General features: G+C 46.4%; 1 protein-coding gene across 1 annotated transcript in view; it reads left to right on the top strand.

Annotated features, from left to right (window-relative positions):
* The first annotated feature begins 3883 nt into the window (after window positions 1–3883).
* The window catches only part of CMAS (cytidine monophosphate N-acetylneuraminic acid synthetase), a 99726-nt gene continuing 84959 nt past the window's right edge, over window positions 3884–18650 (top strand). The window contains exon 1 of the mRNA XM_033952198.1: window positions 3884–4322. Within this exon, the coding sequence (XP_033808089.1) occupies window positions 4039–4322 (284 nt within the window). The 5' untranslated portion in view covers window positions 3884–4038. The remainder of the gene's footprint in view (window positions 4323–18650) is intronic.

Here is an 18650-nt window from a genome sequence, read left to right on the forward strand (position 1 = left end):
CGCCCCGGGTGCAAGCCCTGAGGGGGTGCTCCCGGCCTTGGCATTCAGTCCCCCCCCGAAGGACCGCTCGCCCCCCTGGCCTCCCCACACCACCTACGAAGCAGCCCGCAGCGGGATCGCGATGCCAGCGATCCCTGCGCTGCTTCCTCCGCCGCGGTCCTGCCCCTCCTCTGATGTCAGAGGAGGGGCGGGACTGCGGCGGAGGAAGCAGCTACGAAGCAGCGCAGGGATCGCTGGCATCGCAATCCTGCTGCAGGCTGCTTCGTAGGTGGTGCGGGGAGGCCAGGGGGACGAGCAGTTCTTCGGAGTGGGTTGGGGCATCAGGCCTTCAGGGTGGGGCGGGCAGGCAGGCCTTCAAGGGGGGGGGACAGGCAGGCCTTCAAGGGGGGACAGGCCTTCAAAGGGGGGACAGGCAGGCAGGCCTTCAAAGGGGGGACAGGCCTTCAAGGGGGGGACAGGCAGGCAGGCTTTCAAGGGACAGGCCTTCAAGGGTGGGGGACAGGCAGGCAGGCATTCAAGGAAGGGACAGGCCTTCAAGGGGGGGGACAGGCAGGCAGGCAGGCCTTCAAGGGGGGGCAGGCCTTCAATGGGGGTTCAGGCCTTCAAGGGGGTGGGTGCAGGCCTTCAGAGGGGGGTGCAGGCCTTCAGGGGTGGGATGCAGACCTTTAAGGGGGGGACAGGCCTTCAGGGAGGGGGGCCCTGGTGTAGGAATACATGGAGGGAATGGGGGGTTCAAAGAGACGCGCATATGCCGGACTTTGGATGAGAAGAAATAATGGGTCTGAAAGTAGAGAAGAGGGAGAGAGATGATGGACCATGGTTTTTAGGGAGGGAAGGAACAGAAAGGGAGAGAAGTTAGACACAAGGGATGGTGTGGAGAGGGGGATAGAGATACTGGATAGGAGGGTAGTTGGGAAAAGAAAGGGAGAGATGGTGGACCCTGGGGTGGTGGGGAAGGAGGGAGAGATGCTGGATGAAAGGGTAGTTAAGAAAAGATGGATCTGTGGAGGGAGACGAAAAAAGGAAAGATGCCAGACCTCCTGAGGAGGGGAGGGAAGGGAAACGGGGAGGACAGAGATGGCAGATGGATGGTTAGCATGCAGAAAGAAGGAGACCCTGGCAAGCAAGTTATCAGAAGACAACCAGAGCCTTGGACCAACAAGATGTAATGTAATGTAATGTAATTTATTTCTTATATACCGCTACATCCGTTAGGTTCTAAGTGGTTTACAGAAAATATACATTAAGATTAGAAATAAGAAAGGTACTTGAAAAATTCCCTTACTGTCCCGAAGGCTCACAATCTAACTAAAGTACCTGGAGGGTAATAGAGAAGTGAAAAGTAGAGTTAGAGGAAAAATAAAAATAAAATAAAAAAATTCTGGAGAAATTTAAATGATAGAAATAGAACAAAACAAAGACAAAAGGCAAAACAATAGATAAGATTAAAGATAAATCATAAGCTGGAAAGAATAATAAAATAAAACTTTGAAAAATAACCAGACAACAAAAGGTAGAAAAACTAATTTTATTTTCTGTTTTGTGATTACAATATGTCAGATTTGAAATGTGTATCCTGACAGAGCTGGTGTTAGACCGCAAATGTGAGCTAGGATTTAACAGAGAGAGGAACAGTCCTTTTTGTTTCTTTATTTTATTTACACCACAGCGCCAGTGTGGTTAGGAGAAGCCAAAGGGGGGTGAAAAAGCTATAAAATAAACCCACCAGGATGTTTGAAAAAAGAAAAAAAAAACACCCAATTGGGCAGGAAAGTTGAATCGAAAAACCAATTCAATAGGCTGAATCAAATCGAAATTCATTTTTTTTTTTTCTTGAATCGGGCAGCACTAGTTTGCGCTACTGTCTTTAGACTTTAGGACCTGGGATTGGGGAGAGATGGCATCCTCAGTACTTTATAATGCAAGTGAAATGTGGATTTGGTCATACTTTTGAAAGGTCTGCAGAAGAAAAATATTGTATAGGCCGGGGGAAATGGGAACTTTTCTTCCTATTTTTGTGAATGGCAAGGCTGAGGATGTCAGAGTTCAGTTAAAATATGTGCTTTATAAGAAAATATAATAATGTGTTTTATAAACTTTATAAGCATTGTTGGTCTATCCGGTGAGGTGTTCCTAATGGTAGTGGTGGTGGTGGCAGAGTGTCAATGTGTTGAGAGGAAGAGGTGGTCTGGGAAATTCTGCTGAGCAAACTCCGGGCCCATTTCCACCCCCCAGTTAGTCCACTCCACTCAGCTGGTTCACACACTGAGTGGGTCTTTGGGTGTTGTGCCTGGGTAGTTGTTTTGGGATCTCTTCCAGTGGTTTGTCAGTATCTCCTTGTAGTCCAAGAAAGGAAACTTTGTTAACCTTAGCATTGACCTTCAGAATATGTTTGTAACAGCGCTGCTTGTGTGGCATTAGGCTATGTAGTGATCGAAAGAAAAAAACAGACCTTTGCACATTTTTGCACTATATGGTGGGTGTATGAGGAGATTCACATTTCCTGCACAGCTAAGTCCTTGTGAAGTTACCTTGTTCTTTCTGTATTTTACATCTAACAAGGTCTCTGTTTGGAAGGAAAGATCTAAGCTTAAAAATGAAGTGGCCAGAAGTTATGGTAAAAGCAGATAGCGTTGCTGATTTTAAGAAAGGTTAGGACAAATTCCTGGAGGAAAAGTCCATAGTCTGTTATTAAGACATGGGGAAGTGTCTGCTTGCCCTGGATCGGTAGCATGGAATGTTGCTACTCTTTGGGTTTTGACCAGGTACTAGTGACCTGGATTGGTTACCATGAGAATGGGCTTCTGGGCATGATGGACCATTGGTCTGACCCAGTTAGGCTATTCTTATGTTATGTTATCTGTAGGGGCCTTTGTTTTCACTTCTTATTTTAATGTATTTTTTTTTTCTGGGAACTTATCAGTGTTTTTTAGAATGGGAACAAAAATGGAAGAGAATTAATGTGTGTGGAATGGGGGGGGGGGTTACTAATTTCTTCAGCTAAATAATTAAATCCACCTCAACTAGACATATGAGAACTCACGCACCATTCACACACTCTCCAACCAAAATCGTCAAAAGAAAAAAAACTGTTCGACAACCTCCTAACACTTGACCCCCAACTCTACAACCTATTGACCTCAACCACAAACTACAAAACCTTCAAAAAAGAAATAAAAACCCTTCTATTCAAAAAACACATAAAACCGAACTAATACAATCAGAACTGTCCCAAGCATCACCTGCAACTACTCCATATGTACTTCTGATGTCATGACAATTCAGACATAATTTGTTATGTTTGGAATAATGGTTACATATATGAGGGTCCTGTATCCCTAGCGGACTAGGTCCTTTAAGGCTCTTATGTGGATGGAATTATTTTATGTGGATGATTTTAGTGTACCTTTGGAACTTTGATACTTTCAAATAAAGTCCATTTGGGAACATCGTCACTCCACAGAGTTTTTTTGGTTTCCTTACATATATGAGGTTCAATAAAAGAAAATTTTCACTGCCTGTTTCTATTATGACCATTTATTTTTCATGGTTATTACAAAAAATATTTTTTTACATGGGGGGGTGTAAAAAAATGATGGGCCCCGGGTGCCACATACCCTATGTAAGCCATTGACTAACCCTCAAGCTTTGTATTGAAGAATGCTGGTGTAGAGGGACTGAGGCTGAGATAGAGACACGAACGCCACGGGATGGCTTCCCGCGGTTATCCGCCAGGACGGGAACTGTTCTAGTTCGGAGGGCGCAAAGCCCGACGTAACGTGCAGGGCGGGTCACGAATCTTTCGTAGATGCGCAGCGTGCTATGCAACCAGGTTATTCTGGACGCCCGTCGCTCTGTCTACACTACAGTATCTTCGAGGCGGGGCTAGAAGCCTACGAACAGCCTAACTCGTTGACTAGGGTTGTACGTGGAAGGGGCGGGACTAGTGCTCAGGCTCATTCTGTTAATGCTGTGGAGGGTCTCAGCTGTATTTAAATAGGTGTCATCGGCGAGGCGCTTGGTGTCTGTGCTGCTGACATGGGGAGTGTTTTCAGTACTGGCCTGAAGTTGCTGGGCGCCGCTTCCGGTTTCCTGGCTGCTAGTTTTGGCTACGCCGCAGATGGCTTTACCAGCCTGGGTGTCTTGTGTGACTCGGTGATGGGAGCGGACCCCACCGATAAAGCTAAGGGGCACTTGGCCTGTGTGGTGCTGGCCCGGGGAGGAAGTAAAGGCATCCCGCAAAAGAATATTAAGCCGCTGGCTGGGAAGCCGCTCATCCACTGGGTGCTGATTGCTGCCATCGAGTCGGGCGTCTTTGACAGGTTCGTAGGGGGCGGCTCGAGTTGTATGGATCGCAAGAAGTTAATTGAAATTTAGTACCTAGATTTTTGTGTTTTCTAAATATAAAGAATATGTTAACAATATGCTTTAAGAGGAAGGGTTGGGGGATATTTTTTGTATAGCATGGGTCAAAGTGCCAGGACCTGATTAACTTAGCCCCAGGAGATCTCGGCAGGTTAGTAGCTTGGAGGAGGTGAGGCTCGAGGAATGTGGTGAGTCAAGAACAGGGAGGCTGGTTGGTTCTTTTATTAGCTCTAGCCAAAAAAAAAAAGATTTTGGTGTCCCTGTTTCATAGAGTGGGATGTGCATGGGTCTGCCACTTATAGCCACAAAATGATGTAAAATTTTATAACTATTCGTACACCTGAACATTCACCAATACGTATCCTAAGTATTCCGGACTGTGTATAGCTTTGAATGTTTTACAGCAGGGGTATACAACCTTTTGGCTTCCCTGGGCCGCATTGGCCCCCCAAAAATTTTCTGGGACTGCGCAAACGCTACAGCAAGACAGGAGGGAGCTGGCAAGACGGTAAACACCCGGGGGCAACAGAGGAAAACACTGCATCGCCCTCGACCGGGGCCGCACAAAATACTTAACGGGGCCGCATGTTGGACATCCCTGTTTTACAGCCTCAGCCCCACCATTCCATCACCAGTATAAATTTATAGGGTGAAGAATTATGTGGACTTTCATCATCAGCCATCTTCCGCTATAATAATACCTTTAGCACGCATGTGCACTTCAATCTTCATGTTCCCGTGCCTCCGTGGTGCCGTGTTCCCGCTTGCGCAGTAGAGTAGAACTCTGCCTGTGGCGGTTTCCCCATCGCACTCGAGACAGTTTCCAAGCTCTGCCCCGCACGTTTGACGTATAAAGGCCTGCTGTTGTGCTCTGTGCCGGAGAGGGGAGGGAGGAAGCAGGCCTCAACGACAACAAACAAGTGCTGCCCGTGGAGCCGAGCAGGAAGCGAGGGCCCGCCACACGGAGTCATGCGCTTGGCTCATTATCCCCCTCCTCCTCTTCACGCTGGTGTCCCTGCCTCCCTCTTCTCCATCACCCGCCCATGGCGGTTGCGTTCTGTGTGAAGCAGTTTCCCAATCTGAAAAAAATAGCCTGCACCGAGCCCTGCCAGAGCTGCTTCCGATTACAAGCTAAACTTCTCAAATAAGCCTGTTTGGGGAAGGGAAATATTTTGCTTTAATTTGGGTGAAGTGTGTGTGCTGGGAAATCAGTGAACGATCTTACATTATTTTAGGTAAAGGGGGGGGGGGTGTTGGGAAGGGAACAATCTTGCTTCCATTTGGGGAGAGCGGTGTGATTTGTTGGGGACAGGAAATGATCTTGGTTTGATTTGGGGGGAGGGTTTTAATTGGTTGAGAACAATAAACTATCTTGGTTTTCATCACGCCACAATCTTGCTTTGCTTTGGGGGGGGGACGTGTGAATATTTTGCTTAAATTTGGGTGAAGTGTGTGTGCTGGGGGAGCAGTACTGAAGGAACTGACAGGAGGGAGGTAAAAGAAACGGAGAAGGGCTACTGCTGGACAGGGGGAGCAGGGAAAGGGTACTACTACTGGACAGAGGGGAGGTAAAAGGAAGGGAGAAGAGACAGAAAGAAAGACTGACAGCCAGCCAGCCAGGGAGAGAGACAGACAGAAAGACAGGGGGGCAGGGAGAGAGACAGACAGTAAGACGGGGGCCAGGGAAGAGACAGACAGAAAGAGAAACAGAGACACAGGGGGACAGAGACAGAAAGAAAGAAAGGGGGGCAGGGAGAGAGAAAAAAAGACAGAGATAAAGAAAAACCAAACGCCTCAGTGACCCATTGTGCTAAAAGTCTACACATCTATTCTAGCATCCGTTAATGTAATGGGCTTAAACACTAGTAAATTCATAATCAATTTCATCATCTCGGTTAATGTTTAATTATGTTTTATAAATATGTTAATTTATTTCAGTAATAATATTTAAAACTTTACAGCCACTTATCTTAACAGCTGACATGACCCGTGAGAAGTAGACCCAACATGTTTCGCACACCGTGCTTTGTCAAGGATCCCCCTTGGCTGGTACTGTCAAACGACTTGCAAACAAATTTAGGCACATGCATAACCATGGATGGGATATTGGTGCTCCTTCTGTGCAGATGACAGGAATCCCTAAGCCCTGCTAGCCGAATTGCAACCCAGGCTGCCCATGGTCTTGTATTCAAGCAGTTGCCTCCTGCCCCCCCTACCCAAGTGCTCAGTTTTTACAAACTTGAAACTCAGTAAGTGGGAGGAGAGGACAGGGTAGGATAAGCAGTGGTTCCAGCTGGGGGTAGGAGGTCTTTCGCTGGCAGGGCTTGGGGATCCTTTCCCTACCAGCTCAGATATTTTTATTTCTAGTTTTGGTGGAGGGTATGAAATTTTAGGCCCATCCTAAATCAGCCCTCTATATATGCCACTGCTGGATGAGATGGCAGAAGCAAAGCAGTAAGTAAAGAATATTTACAATCTTCAGCAGGTTGGGCAGACTTGATGGTTCATGCTCTGTGTTCAAAATATTGTCGCAGCTTTCTTGTTCTCAGAAATTATATGTAAGAAAATAGAGAGCTTTACAACAAATTGTATGCAAGTACAGTGTAGCCTTTATATAGTCTGCTTCAGACAACTGGAAATAGTGATGACTAACTTCTGGGTGTGTCAATAGTAAAAGCAAGATTAGAATTCCTGATTCTTATCTCATAACTCTATTTACATATTTTCTCTTCCTGATTCTTATCTCATAACTCTGTTTACATATTTTCTCTTTCTATTCAAGAACTGATTAACAAAGGAATTGTGGTGACAATGCAATGTGCACACTATACAGCAGAGTATAGAACAGTGTTCTTCAATCTTTTTTACACCCGTGGACCGGCAGAAATAAAATAATTATTTTGTGTACCGGCAAATTATTAAGACTGAAATTAAAAAAAAAACATTTCTGCCCCATCTTCGTGAGCTCGGTCCCCGCAAATCATCTGATCCCATCTACACAAGCCGCAGTTATGATTTTATATTGAATGTAGTTTATTAAAGTATAAAAAGAAACAATATTATGTACAATTGTCATTTTATAAATACAAATATACAGAGCAAGGACCAACAAAACCCCTTTCTCCCCTCCCCTTCACATATATCCCCTCTACTATCAAGAAAACTGAACAAGCCAAGTTATTACAGAATGCTACACAGAAATATCATGCTAACAGAATACTGCAGTCACACATGACAAGAATAGTGTTAGGGGAGTGCCCCCTGGTCCGAGAGAGCCCTGGGCTTTGCGGTCCCCAGTTATATCTCTAGCAGGAGTATATTTCAAATCTGATATATTCTAATGCCAAAATAGAAATAAAATTTTTTTTTTTTCTACCTTTTGTTGTCTCTGGTTTCTGCTTTCATCTTCTTTTCACTCTTTTTCTTCCAGCGTCTGCCCTGTCTCTTCAATCCAGTATCTGCCCGTTCCATCCACTGTCTGCCCTCTCCCCCTTCCATATGTATCTGACGTCTTTCTATGCCCCTCTCCCCTTTCCATCCAACCTGTGCCGCCTCTCCTTTTTACATCATTCATTCCAGCTTCACTGCTTTCTTCATTTTTATCTCTCCTACACCAGATCTAGCATCTTTATCCTTCTCTCATTTCTCTGCTGACCCCCTTTCCAGCATCAATCTCTCTACTTTCTCATTCCTTTCTCTCTCCCCTTTCCCTCATCTGATCTCTCCATTCCACCCTGACCCCCTTCTCCTCCTGTAATCTCCCTGCCAGCTGTTTCCTTCCTTTTTTTCCTTCTCCCTTTCCTCCTCCCCCTATCCAACAGTAACTCTTCTCTACCCTTTCCCTCTTCCCCTCCCAGCAGCATCTCTCCTTCTACCTCCCTCTAAGTCCAGTATTAGCGCTCCCTTTATCCAGCAGCTTCCCAGCCTCCAACAGTGGCTTCCTCCCCTTCCAGCAGCTCTCAGTACTTGCCTGCAGTAGTGATTTACTTAGGCAGCCTTGGGTCTGTTGCCGCCTCTGAGGAACGAGGAAGTTGCTGGTGAATCACTGCCCTGGCAAGTATGAGAGCTGCTGGGAGGGGAGACAGCCACCAGGATCTTGCTCCCGCGCACGCTGACCATCTCCCTTCCACCTGCAGCTCTCTTCCTTCCACCTGCACTTTCCCTGTGGCCCTCTTTGGCAACTCGGCAGGGGCAGCTATCAAGACAGGCTGTCGATGTCGGGACCTTCCCTCTCTGAGTCCCGCCTATTTTGTTTCAACTTCCTGTTTCCGAATAGGCGAAACTCACAGAGGGAGGGCCCCGACATTGGCAGCCTGTCTTGATCGCCCGAAGCTGGGTGGAACAGCAGCCTTCTGCCAACACCACCGCAGTTGACAGGAAATTTAACCGCCGACTCAATCTCGCTGGCCCTGTGCGGACCGGCAGGAATTTTCTGTGGACCGGTACTGGTCTGCGGACTGGCGGTTGAAGAACACTGGTCTAGAATATCCTTCTATACCCAGGGGTGGGAGGTTATGGGGGCACTGTGGAAACAACAAGCTTTGCTATGGAATTGAAAGTGTGCATTAATGGCTGAGAAATGCATAGAAGGGGTTGAGCATGAGTGCTAATTTGTGCAGAAGACATGGTTGCAGATTGGCCTTGTTCCAAGCATTGTAATGCATTTATTCCACAACAAGCAGAGAAAGGAGACGTAGCTTCTGCCTTATGGGCAACCCAAGAAAATTTTGCCGGGTCTGGGGCAACCTTGAAGGGTTAGCAGCAGGGTGGATTTGATTTAAATCAAATTAATTTAAGTCATGGTTTTGTGGAGATGACGCGGTATACAAACCTAAGGTTTAGTTTAGTTTATTCTTGCTGGTATAATCTTAATATTTACAAAAGATGTACAGTCAACCTCGATTTGCGAGTAACCCAGTTTGCGAGTGTTTTGCAAGACAAGCAAAACATTCTCGCAAAATTTGTCTCGCAAACCGAGCGTTGACTCGATTTGCGAGCACCTCCCCTGAGAACTGGCATCGCTCTCCCCCCGCTCGCAAAGCCCCCCCTGCTCGAACTGGCACCCCCCACCCGAACAACTTGAACTTACACCCCCCACCCTGTCTGTCACCGGCACGCAGCCCACAGGATGAGCTGGTGCCGCTTGAAAATCTTCCTACCTCTGCCGGGCCTTAAGCATGCATCTGCGCATGCTCAAGGCCTTCTAATTCTCCCTCTCGCTAAGATTCTTGGCGAGAGGGAGAATTAGAAGGCCTTGAGCATGCGCAGATGCATGCTCAAGGCCCAGCAGAGGCAGGAAGATCTTCAAGCAGCACCGGCATGTCCTGTGGGCTGCGTGCCGGTGCCAGACGGAGGGGGGGGGTAAGTTCAGATTGTTCGGGCGGGGGATGCCGGTTCACGCGGGGGATGCCGGTTCACGTGGGGGAAGCCTTTGCAAGCAGGGGGGGAGAAGGGGAGCAGCGCCGCTGGCCTCGTGGGGGGGGAACGTATCAAAGCCAGTTTCCATTATTTCCAATGGGGAAACTCGCTTTGATATACGAGTATTTTGGTTTACGAGCATGCTTCTGGAACGAATTATGCTCGTAAACCAAGGTTCCACTGTAATCAGAATAGGCCAGTTCTTGATATACTTCTCAAAACAGTCCACTACAGAGTTCCATCTTACATCTTATTGGAGCGTCTTGGCTCCACCCATTCTTTTCAGAGCTGCTGCAGTAGCAAAATGATTGCCACTGAAGTATTTCGTAATTTCAATGACATTAGTCTTTATTTCTGGGAAACTGAGGTCTTTGGGTAGGAGGTGCAGCAAATGAGTATGTATTAGCTTGGTATTTTCTTCATGCTCTTCTAAACTTCTCGTCTTGGATACATTTGCAGCATTGTCTGTGACTAAACTGCATACTACACATTTGAATTTTTGTTCACATTTTATTACAGCTTTTGAAGCTACTTTCTGAGGTATTAATTGTTTCTGCAAAAAAGGCATTTTCTTCATCTCTTATACCAGCACATACAACAGAATCATTGGACATTACTCCATCCATCAAGACTTGCCCAAAAATTTTAATATTGCATGAATATACAACCGCATGAAGAAAATACCAAGCTAATACATACTCATTTGCTGCACCTCCTACCCAAAGACCTCATGCTACATAATTAAAAACTAATCCTTATATCATGATGAATAACTTTTGTACTATAATGTACTTTAAACAGAAAATTCTTTAGATTTTTTCCTCAAAAAAGCATTTTATTAAAAAAAAAATTTTTTTTTTTTCCCCAAAAATAATTTAATTTTAACTACCATGATTAACGGAGAAGATTTAATGCCAGGTTTTAAGATTTAACAGCCAGTTTTTTCATTTTCTGCAGCCAGAAAAAGTGCCTGCAAGTTTAAAAGACTGATGGGAAGTAACGGAGCTTGTGTGCATGTTAGGAGAAAATTGAAAGTATTAGCACACATACTTGTACCTATCCGCATAGATATCAGCCTTCCTAAATGTTTGTGTTGAAAATTTTTGTGAGGCTTTTATATATGCAGAAGGACAGGCACTAAAGACAAGACAGAGAGGGTAAGTTAGGAGGAGGGGTAGCACTTTACATCAAAGAGATCATCAAGACAACCAGGATCACGGATGTCAAGTATACTGGGGAATCCATCTGGGTAAACCTGGCCAGAGGCGGAGAAAAATGCCTGTACCTTGGTGTGGTATACAGACCTCCAAGACAATCGGAGGACAAGGACGCAGAATTAATTGAGGACATTGAGAATATCACCTTACGGGGGGACGTTGTTATGTTAGGAGACTTCAACATGCCTGATGTAGACTGGAACACACTCTCAGCGACAATTTGTGATAGCAGGAGGATATTGACGTCCATGAAGGGAGTACAGCTCAAACAAATGGTACTAGAGCCCACTAGGGCCCAGGCCATCCTGGACCTGGTACTTACGAACGGGGAAAGCGTCTCGGAGGTCTCGGTGGGAGAAACGCTAGCCACCAGTGATCATAACATGGTATGGTTTAACCTTAAGAAAGGCTTCCCTAGATCACAAACAAAAACAAGGGTACTCAATTTCCGGAGCACTGACTTCGCACGCATGGGAGATTTCGTCCATCAGACGCTGCAGGTTCAAGAAGTAACTGATAATGTGGAAGCTATGTGGTCAACCTTGAAATCAACCCTTCACGAGGCAACTATCCGCTACATAAAATCGGTAACTAAACAACAAAGGAAAAAGAAACCCCAATGGTTCACTGATGAGGTCTTGTACCTCGTCAAGGAGAAGAAAAGAGCATTTCTCTCATACAAACGCACCGGGGAAAAGGAAGCAAACATTGAATACAGGACAAAGTCTACAGCGGTCAAAACAGCAGTCAGGGAGGCCAAGCTTCAAATGGAAGAAACTCTAGAGAAGAACATTAAGAAAGGGGACAAATCCTTCTTCAGGTACATTAGCGACAGGAAAAAGAACACAAACGGGATAGTACGCCTTAGAACGCCAGACGGGAATTATGTGGAAACAGATTCTGATAAAGCCAAACTACTGAATGATTACTTCTGTTCAGTCTTTACCTGCGAGGCACCAGGGCATGGGCCACGGCTGGAAACAAAGCAAAGCATGGAAGACCCATTTCAGAATTTTGAGACCCTATTCAGGGACACCCTGCAGGAAGCACAAAGAATGTACGTCCCCAGTTTCAGGAAAGGCTGCAAGAACAAGCGATCAATGGACCCGGTTTGGATATCAACTGAAGTAAAGAGGGCAATAAATGACAAAAAAGTATCCTTCCGGAGATGGAAAAAGGACCCAACGGAGGAAAATCACCAGGCGCACAGGAAATGCCAAAAGGAATGCCACCAAGAGGTTACATTACATTACATTAGTGATTTCTATTCCGCTTATACCTTGCGGTTCAAAGCGGATTACATAAGAAGAAGCTGGACATTTCCAGGAGGGTACGTGACATTTAGGGTAAGACATAGTTACAGAATGAGTATAGACTTGGTAACATTGGATGAGAGCAGTTATATTACATTACATATCAAATCTTTTTCCAGGTGTTGGTAGGTAATAAATCGGTAGGAAGAATTAGTTTTGTTTTTTTTTATTTTTTTTATTTTTTTATTTTTTTGGTCGGTTGAGGATATGGTGTCAGGGAGTGGGTAACCTGGTCGGTGTATGTGGAAGAGGAGATTAGGTGTTTTGAATATGCTTTTTGAAAAGTAGCGTTTTGAGTTCTTTGCGGAATGCTTTGAAGTCAGATGTTGAGGTTAACAATCTGGTTATGGAGGGTTCGAGTTTTGCTGCATGCGTTGCTATGAGGTTATCGTAAAGCTTTGTACGATGAGTGCCGTTGAGTGGTGGGTATGAGAATGGTGTCAGTGTTCTTCTTATTCTGGGTGGAAGGTTTCGGTGTAGGCGATCGATTAGATAGGCAGGTGCTGTACCGTTGAGTACTTTGAAGATTAGACAGTATAGTTTGAATTGGATTCTGGCTCTGATCGGTAGCCAATGTGAGTCTAGGTAGGCGTTAGTTATGTGGTCATATTTTCCGAGGGAATAGATTAGTCTGAGAGCCGTGTTCTGAATGGTCTGTAGTTTTTTGATCATTTTTGTAGGACATGGTAGATATAGGATATTGCAGTAGTCCACAAGTCCTAGTACCAGGGATTGAACAATGATCCTGTAGTGTTCTTTGTCGAAGAATTTCCTTATTTTTCGTAAGTTGCGCATTGTGAAGAATGCTTTTTGGGTAGTTTTGTTGATTTGAGTCTGCATAGTGCAGCATCTATCTATCAGCACTCCCAGGATTTTGAGGGAGGTCTGGATTGGGTATTTGGTAGTTTTGATTTCCAGGTCTGTTATGGATGGGATTTTGTCCGTTTCAAGCATTAAGAATTTGGTTTTGTCCGAGTTTAGTTTTAATTTGTGGTTTGTCATCCATTTTTCTACTTCGTCCAGTATTGTTTCCAAGTGTCCAGTAGCGGAGTTGTCTTGGGTTTCGAAGGGGAGGAGGATAGTTATGTCGTCTGCGTAACTGAAGGATGTTACATTTAGGTTGTCTAGAGTGGTACCAAGTGAAGAGATGTAGAGGTTGAATAGAATGGGTGAAAGTGGAGAGCCCTGAGGGACTCCACATGGATTAGACCATGTGTTGGATTTCTTATCGTTTATCTTAACTCTGTAAGTTCTTGTTTTAAGGTATCCTTGGAACCAGTTGTATACCACCCCTGAGATCCCTATTGCATCAAGTATCTGGAGTAGTATGGTATGATCAACTAGATCAAAGGCTGCGGAAAGATCTAGTTGGATAATTAGGATCCTGTGACCTTTACTGAGGTGTTGTCGGGCTATGTCCAGTAGTGTTGCTAGTAGAGTTTCCGTGCTGTGGTAAGATCTAAATCCTGATTGGGATGTGTGAAGTATATTGTGGTCTGCTAGGTAGTTAGAGAGGTATTGAGCCACGAGTCCTTCAATCAGCTTGACATAGAGTGGGATTGAAGCGATCGGTCTGTAGTTGGTAGGTGTGTCTACAGGACCTTTTTGGTCTTTCAGTATGGGTGTGATTATGATCTCTCCTAGATCTTGTGGGAATTGGCCTTCTAAGAGAGTGCTTTGTATCCACTGCATGAGGCTGGTTTTGAATTTAGGGGAGGCATTTGTGAGTAGATACGATGGGCAGTTGTTCAAGTCGCATGAGGTGTGGCTGTATTTTTTATATAGTCGGTTCAGTTCAGGCCATTGTAGAGTTGGGAAGGTGGTCCATGTTCTGTCTGCTGTTATGGCTTCTTCTGTTGTGGGGGTAGTTATTAACTCGTTGAGTATGGTAGTTGAGTTGTTGAAGGTAGTTCTGATTTTGATGATCTTGAGTTTGAAATGATCAGCTAGTTGGGAAGCTGTTGGGGTTTTGTTGCCTTGAGTGGCAAGGTATGGGTTTGTGTCTGTAAGTTTTTTTACTAAGTTGAAGAGTGTTTTTTTGTCGGGGTTGTTTGTGCCAATTAGTTTAGTGTAGTATGTTTTGCGCTTTTCCTTAAGTTTGTTGTTATATAGTTTGATTTGGGTTCTCCAAGCGGATTTGGTTTGGTCGTTTCTCTTTTTTCTCCAAGATCTTTCAAGTTGTCTGCAATGCCTTTTTAGTAGGTGGAGTTCTGAGTCGAACCACTTGTCTGATGGTCTGCAGGTTCTGTGTTTGGTTTTTTCTGGGGCTAGCTCATTCAAGGTTGTTTCGCTTAGGGAGCGCCAGTGTTTTGCGAAGTCTGAAGGGTCTATGGGGTCAAGTGCTGGGTCCACTTTGTCCCAGAATGTGGCTGGTTCAATTTTCTGTCTAGATTTGAAGGTTGTTTTTGGGGGCATAGATTTTGTGTTATTTTGAGGCCAGTTGATAGTGAAGGTGTATTTATGGTGGTCTGACCATAGAGAGGGATGCCATGTACCATTGGTGATGTGAATATTTGGGGAGTGTAGGTTATGAGGTGTGAATGCTGCTATGTCAAGTTGGTGGCCTTTATTGTGCGTGGGTTCCGGATTGAGGACCTGGAAGGATAGGGCGTCGAGGTATGAGAGTATTTCGTTTGCTTGTTTGGATGTGTGGTCTTCGAGGTGGAGATTAATGTCTCCTAGGAGCAAGTTTTATGAGGAGGATAGAGAGTTCTGGAATAAGAATTCTTCAAGATCGTGTTTTGAGGTGTTCCATTTTCCTGGAGTGATGTAGCATAGTAGACAGTTCAAGGTGCCTGTGAGTGTGTTGTCGGATAGTTGGCATGCAAGAAGGTCTAAGTGAGGGGTTGATTGTTTGTGTAGCACTTTTAGGTTGAGATTGTTTTTTACTAGAATCGCTAGGCCACCTCCTCGTTTGTTTTCTCGACATACCATTTCTACTTTGTAACCTGTGGGGCAGAATTCGGTTATGCATGGGTCCGTGTTGGATGTTAGCCAGGTTTCAGCTAGGAAGAGGCAGTTTAATTGTTCTTTGATTATCCAGTCTTTGATTAGATTTGCTTTTGGGTTTATTGACCTTATATTCATGTAGGCACAGGTTAGCGAGGTGTATTTTGTGTTGGAGTTAAGGTTGCGATTGAGGTAGAGGATGTTATTTGCTGGTGCTTGTGCTTGTTGTTTTTGCGAGGTAGTATTATGTTTTGGTGGAGGTCGTTTTCCCCAGACCGTGGGAATGTGGTCTAGGCTGGTCAGTGGGCAGGATGTTAGGGTTCTGGTGGTGTGGATTTTTCTGGGTGGATGTGGTTGTCTGAAGGTTGATGTCAGAATTGGGATGGGTGATATGTGATATCCTGTGGTTTGCCAGTTTGAAGTAAGTAGAGAGAGTATTAGGAGGGCTAGTGTGATTTTGTATGCGTGGTTTTCCATTTTGTTTGTGTGGTGGATGATTTTTTGGATCTAGTAACTATTTGGTTAGAGTTGAGGCAATGGTGTTAGAGTTTATGAGAGGGATTTTTTGAAGAAGGTGAGAGTTTCTGATCGCTCTCCTCTCTGGTGAAGGTAATCGCCTATGTGTTTAGACTCAACTTGTGGTGGCGTTTGGTGAGTCTGGTCCCTCGCAGATTGGGGAGAGGGGCTGCGTGGGCTGGACTCTAAAAACTAATGACCGCGCTGCAGGGGGTGGAATTGGGTCCCTCACTGGTCGGGGAGAGGTGCGGAGCAGGGCTCCCACGCTGCCTCTCTTCTGCTGGGCTCTGAAAAGCGAAAGTTTGCTGCTGCAGGGGGTGAAATCGGGTCCCTCGCTGGTCGGGGGGAGGGGCGGAGCAGGGCTCCCACGCTGCCTCTCCTCTGCTGGGCTCTGAAAGAATGAAAGTCCGCTGCTGCAGGGGATGATTTTGGGTCTTTTGCTGGTCGGGGAGGGGGCGGAGCAGGGCTCCCACGCTTCCTCTCCTCTGCTGGCTCTGAAATTAAGAGTTCTCACTGCAGGGGGTGAAATCGGGTCCCTTGCTGATCGGGGGGAGGGGCGGAGCAGGGCTCCCACGCTGCCTCTCCTCTGCTGGGCTCTGAAACAAAGTCTGCTGCTGCAGGGGTTGAATCGCTGGTCGGGGGAGGGGCGGAGCAGGGCTCCCACGCTGCCTCTCCTCTGCTGGGCTCTGAAAGAATGAAAGTCCGCTGCTGCAGGGGATGATTTTGGGTCTTTTGCTGGTCGGGGAGGGGGCGGAGCAGGGCTCCCACGCTTCCTCTCCTCTGCTGGCTCTGAAATTAAGAGTTCTCACTGCAGGGGGTGAAATCGGGTCCCTTGCTGGTCGGGGGGAGGGGCGGAGCAGGGCTCCCACGCTGCCTCTCCTCTGCTGGGCTCTGAAACAAAGTCTGCTGCTGCAGGGGTTGAATCGCTGGTCGGGGGGAGGGGCGGAGCAGGGCTCCCACGCTGCCTCTCCTCTGCTGGGCTCTAAAAGTCTCAGTCTCACTGTATCCTCCCCACCCTGTATCATTGGGGCTATAGTCCATTAGGTCTCCTGTTTCACTTTCCACTTCCCATCCCCCTTCCTGGGTGTTTGGGATAGATTCAAAGGAGGATTCCTCCTGGCTTGAGCTATTCTCTAGCCCTATCTCCCAAGGATTATATGGGGTATTACCTCTCTGAAGGGAATATTCCTGCCCTTCCTTCCTAACCTAGAACATTAGAAAAGCGAAAGGGGAATACGAAGAGGGGCTGGCCAGGGAGGCGGAAAACTTCAAGGCATTCTTCAGTTACATAAAGGGGAAGCGACCAGCAAGAGAGGAGGTGGGGCCGTTGGACGATGGGGATAGGAAGGGAGTGATTAAGGAGGATAAAGAGGTAGCTGAGAGGTTGAACACGTTCTTCTCGTCGGTTTTCACGAGCGAAGACACATCTAATATACCGGACTCAGAGGAGCTCATGAGTGGGGAACAGGCCGAAAAATTGGAGCACATAGAGGTAAGTAAGGAGGATGTCCTCAAACAGATAGACAGGTTAAAATGCGGTAAATCACCGGGCCCAGACGGGATCCACCCAAGGGTTCTGAAGGAACTAAGACAAGAAATAGCGGGCACAATCCAGCATGTTTGCAACCTATCCTTGAAAACTGGTGAGGTACCAGAGGACTGGAAATTGGCGAATGTCACACCTATCTTCAAGAAGGGATCGAGGGGTGACCCCGGGAACTACAGGCCGGTGAGCCTGACTTCAATTATAGGGAAGATGGTGGAAGCTATGATCAAGGACAGCATTTGCGAGCACATCGAGAGGAATGGCCTACTGAGAACAAGCCAGCACGGATTCTGTAAGGGAAGGTCGTGCCTAACGAACCTTCTGTACTTCTTTGAGTGAATAAGCAGTCGGGTGGACAATGGGGAACCCATAGACATCATTTACCTCGATTTTCAAAAGGCTTTCGACAAGGTGCCACATGAAAGGCTGCTTAGGAAGCTGTGGAACCATGGGGTGGGAGGGGATGTGCACAGATGGATCAAGCACTGGTTGTCGGGTAGACTGCAGAGGGTCGGAGTGAAGGGCCAATATTCTGACTGGCGGGGAGTCACAAGCGGTGTGCCACAGGGATCGGTGCTGGGGCCGTTACTCTTCAACATATTTATCAATGACCTGGAAAAGGAGGCAAAGTGCGAGGTTATAAAATTTGCAGACGATACCAAACTGTGCGGTAGAGTTAGGTCCAGGGAGGAGTGTGAGGACCTGCAAAGGGACCTGGACAAGCTGGAAGACTGGGCAAACAAATGGCAAATGCGCTTTAACGTGAAAAAATGCAAGGTCATGCATATAGGGAAAAAGAACCCGTTGTTCAACTACAAATTGGGGGGGGGGGCATTGTTGGGAGACAGCAGACTTGAGAGAGACTTGGGTGTGCTGGTGGATGCATCACTGAAGCCATCTGCACAGTGCGCAGCAGCCTCGAAAAAAGCCAACAGGATGCTGGGCATCATAAAGAGGGGCATAACAACCAGGACGCGGGAAGTCATCATGCCATTGTATCGAGCGATAGTGCGTCCACATCTGGAATACTGCGTTCAGTATTGGTCGCCACACCTCAAGAAGGACATGGCGGTACTTGAGAGAGTCAAAAGGAGAGCAACGAAACTGGTAAAAGGGCTGGAACACTGCCCATACGCCGAGAGGTTGGATAGGCTGGGGCTCTTCTCTCTGGAAAAAAGGAGGCTCAGGGGAGATATGATAGAGACCTTCAAGATCATGAGGGGCATAGAGAGGGTGGATAGGGACAGATTCTTCAGACTGAAGGGGACAACAAGTACGAGGGGGCATTCGGAGAAACTGAAGGGAGATAGGTTCAAAACAAATGCA

The sequence above is a fragment of the Geotrypetes seraphini genome, chromosome 7 (assembly GCF_902459505.1).
Source record: "Geotrypetes seraphini chromosome 7, aGeoSer1.1, whole genome shotgun sequence".
Lineage (NCBI taxonomy): Eukaryota > Metazoa > Chordata > Amphibia > Gymnophiona > Dermophiidae > Geotrypetes > Geotrypetes seraphini.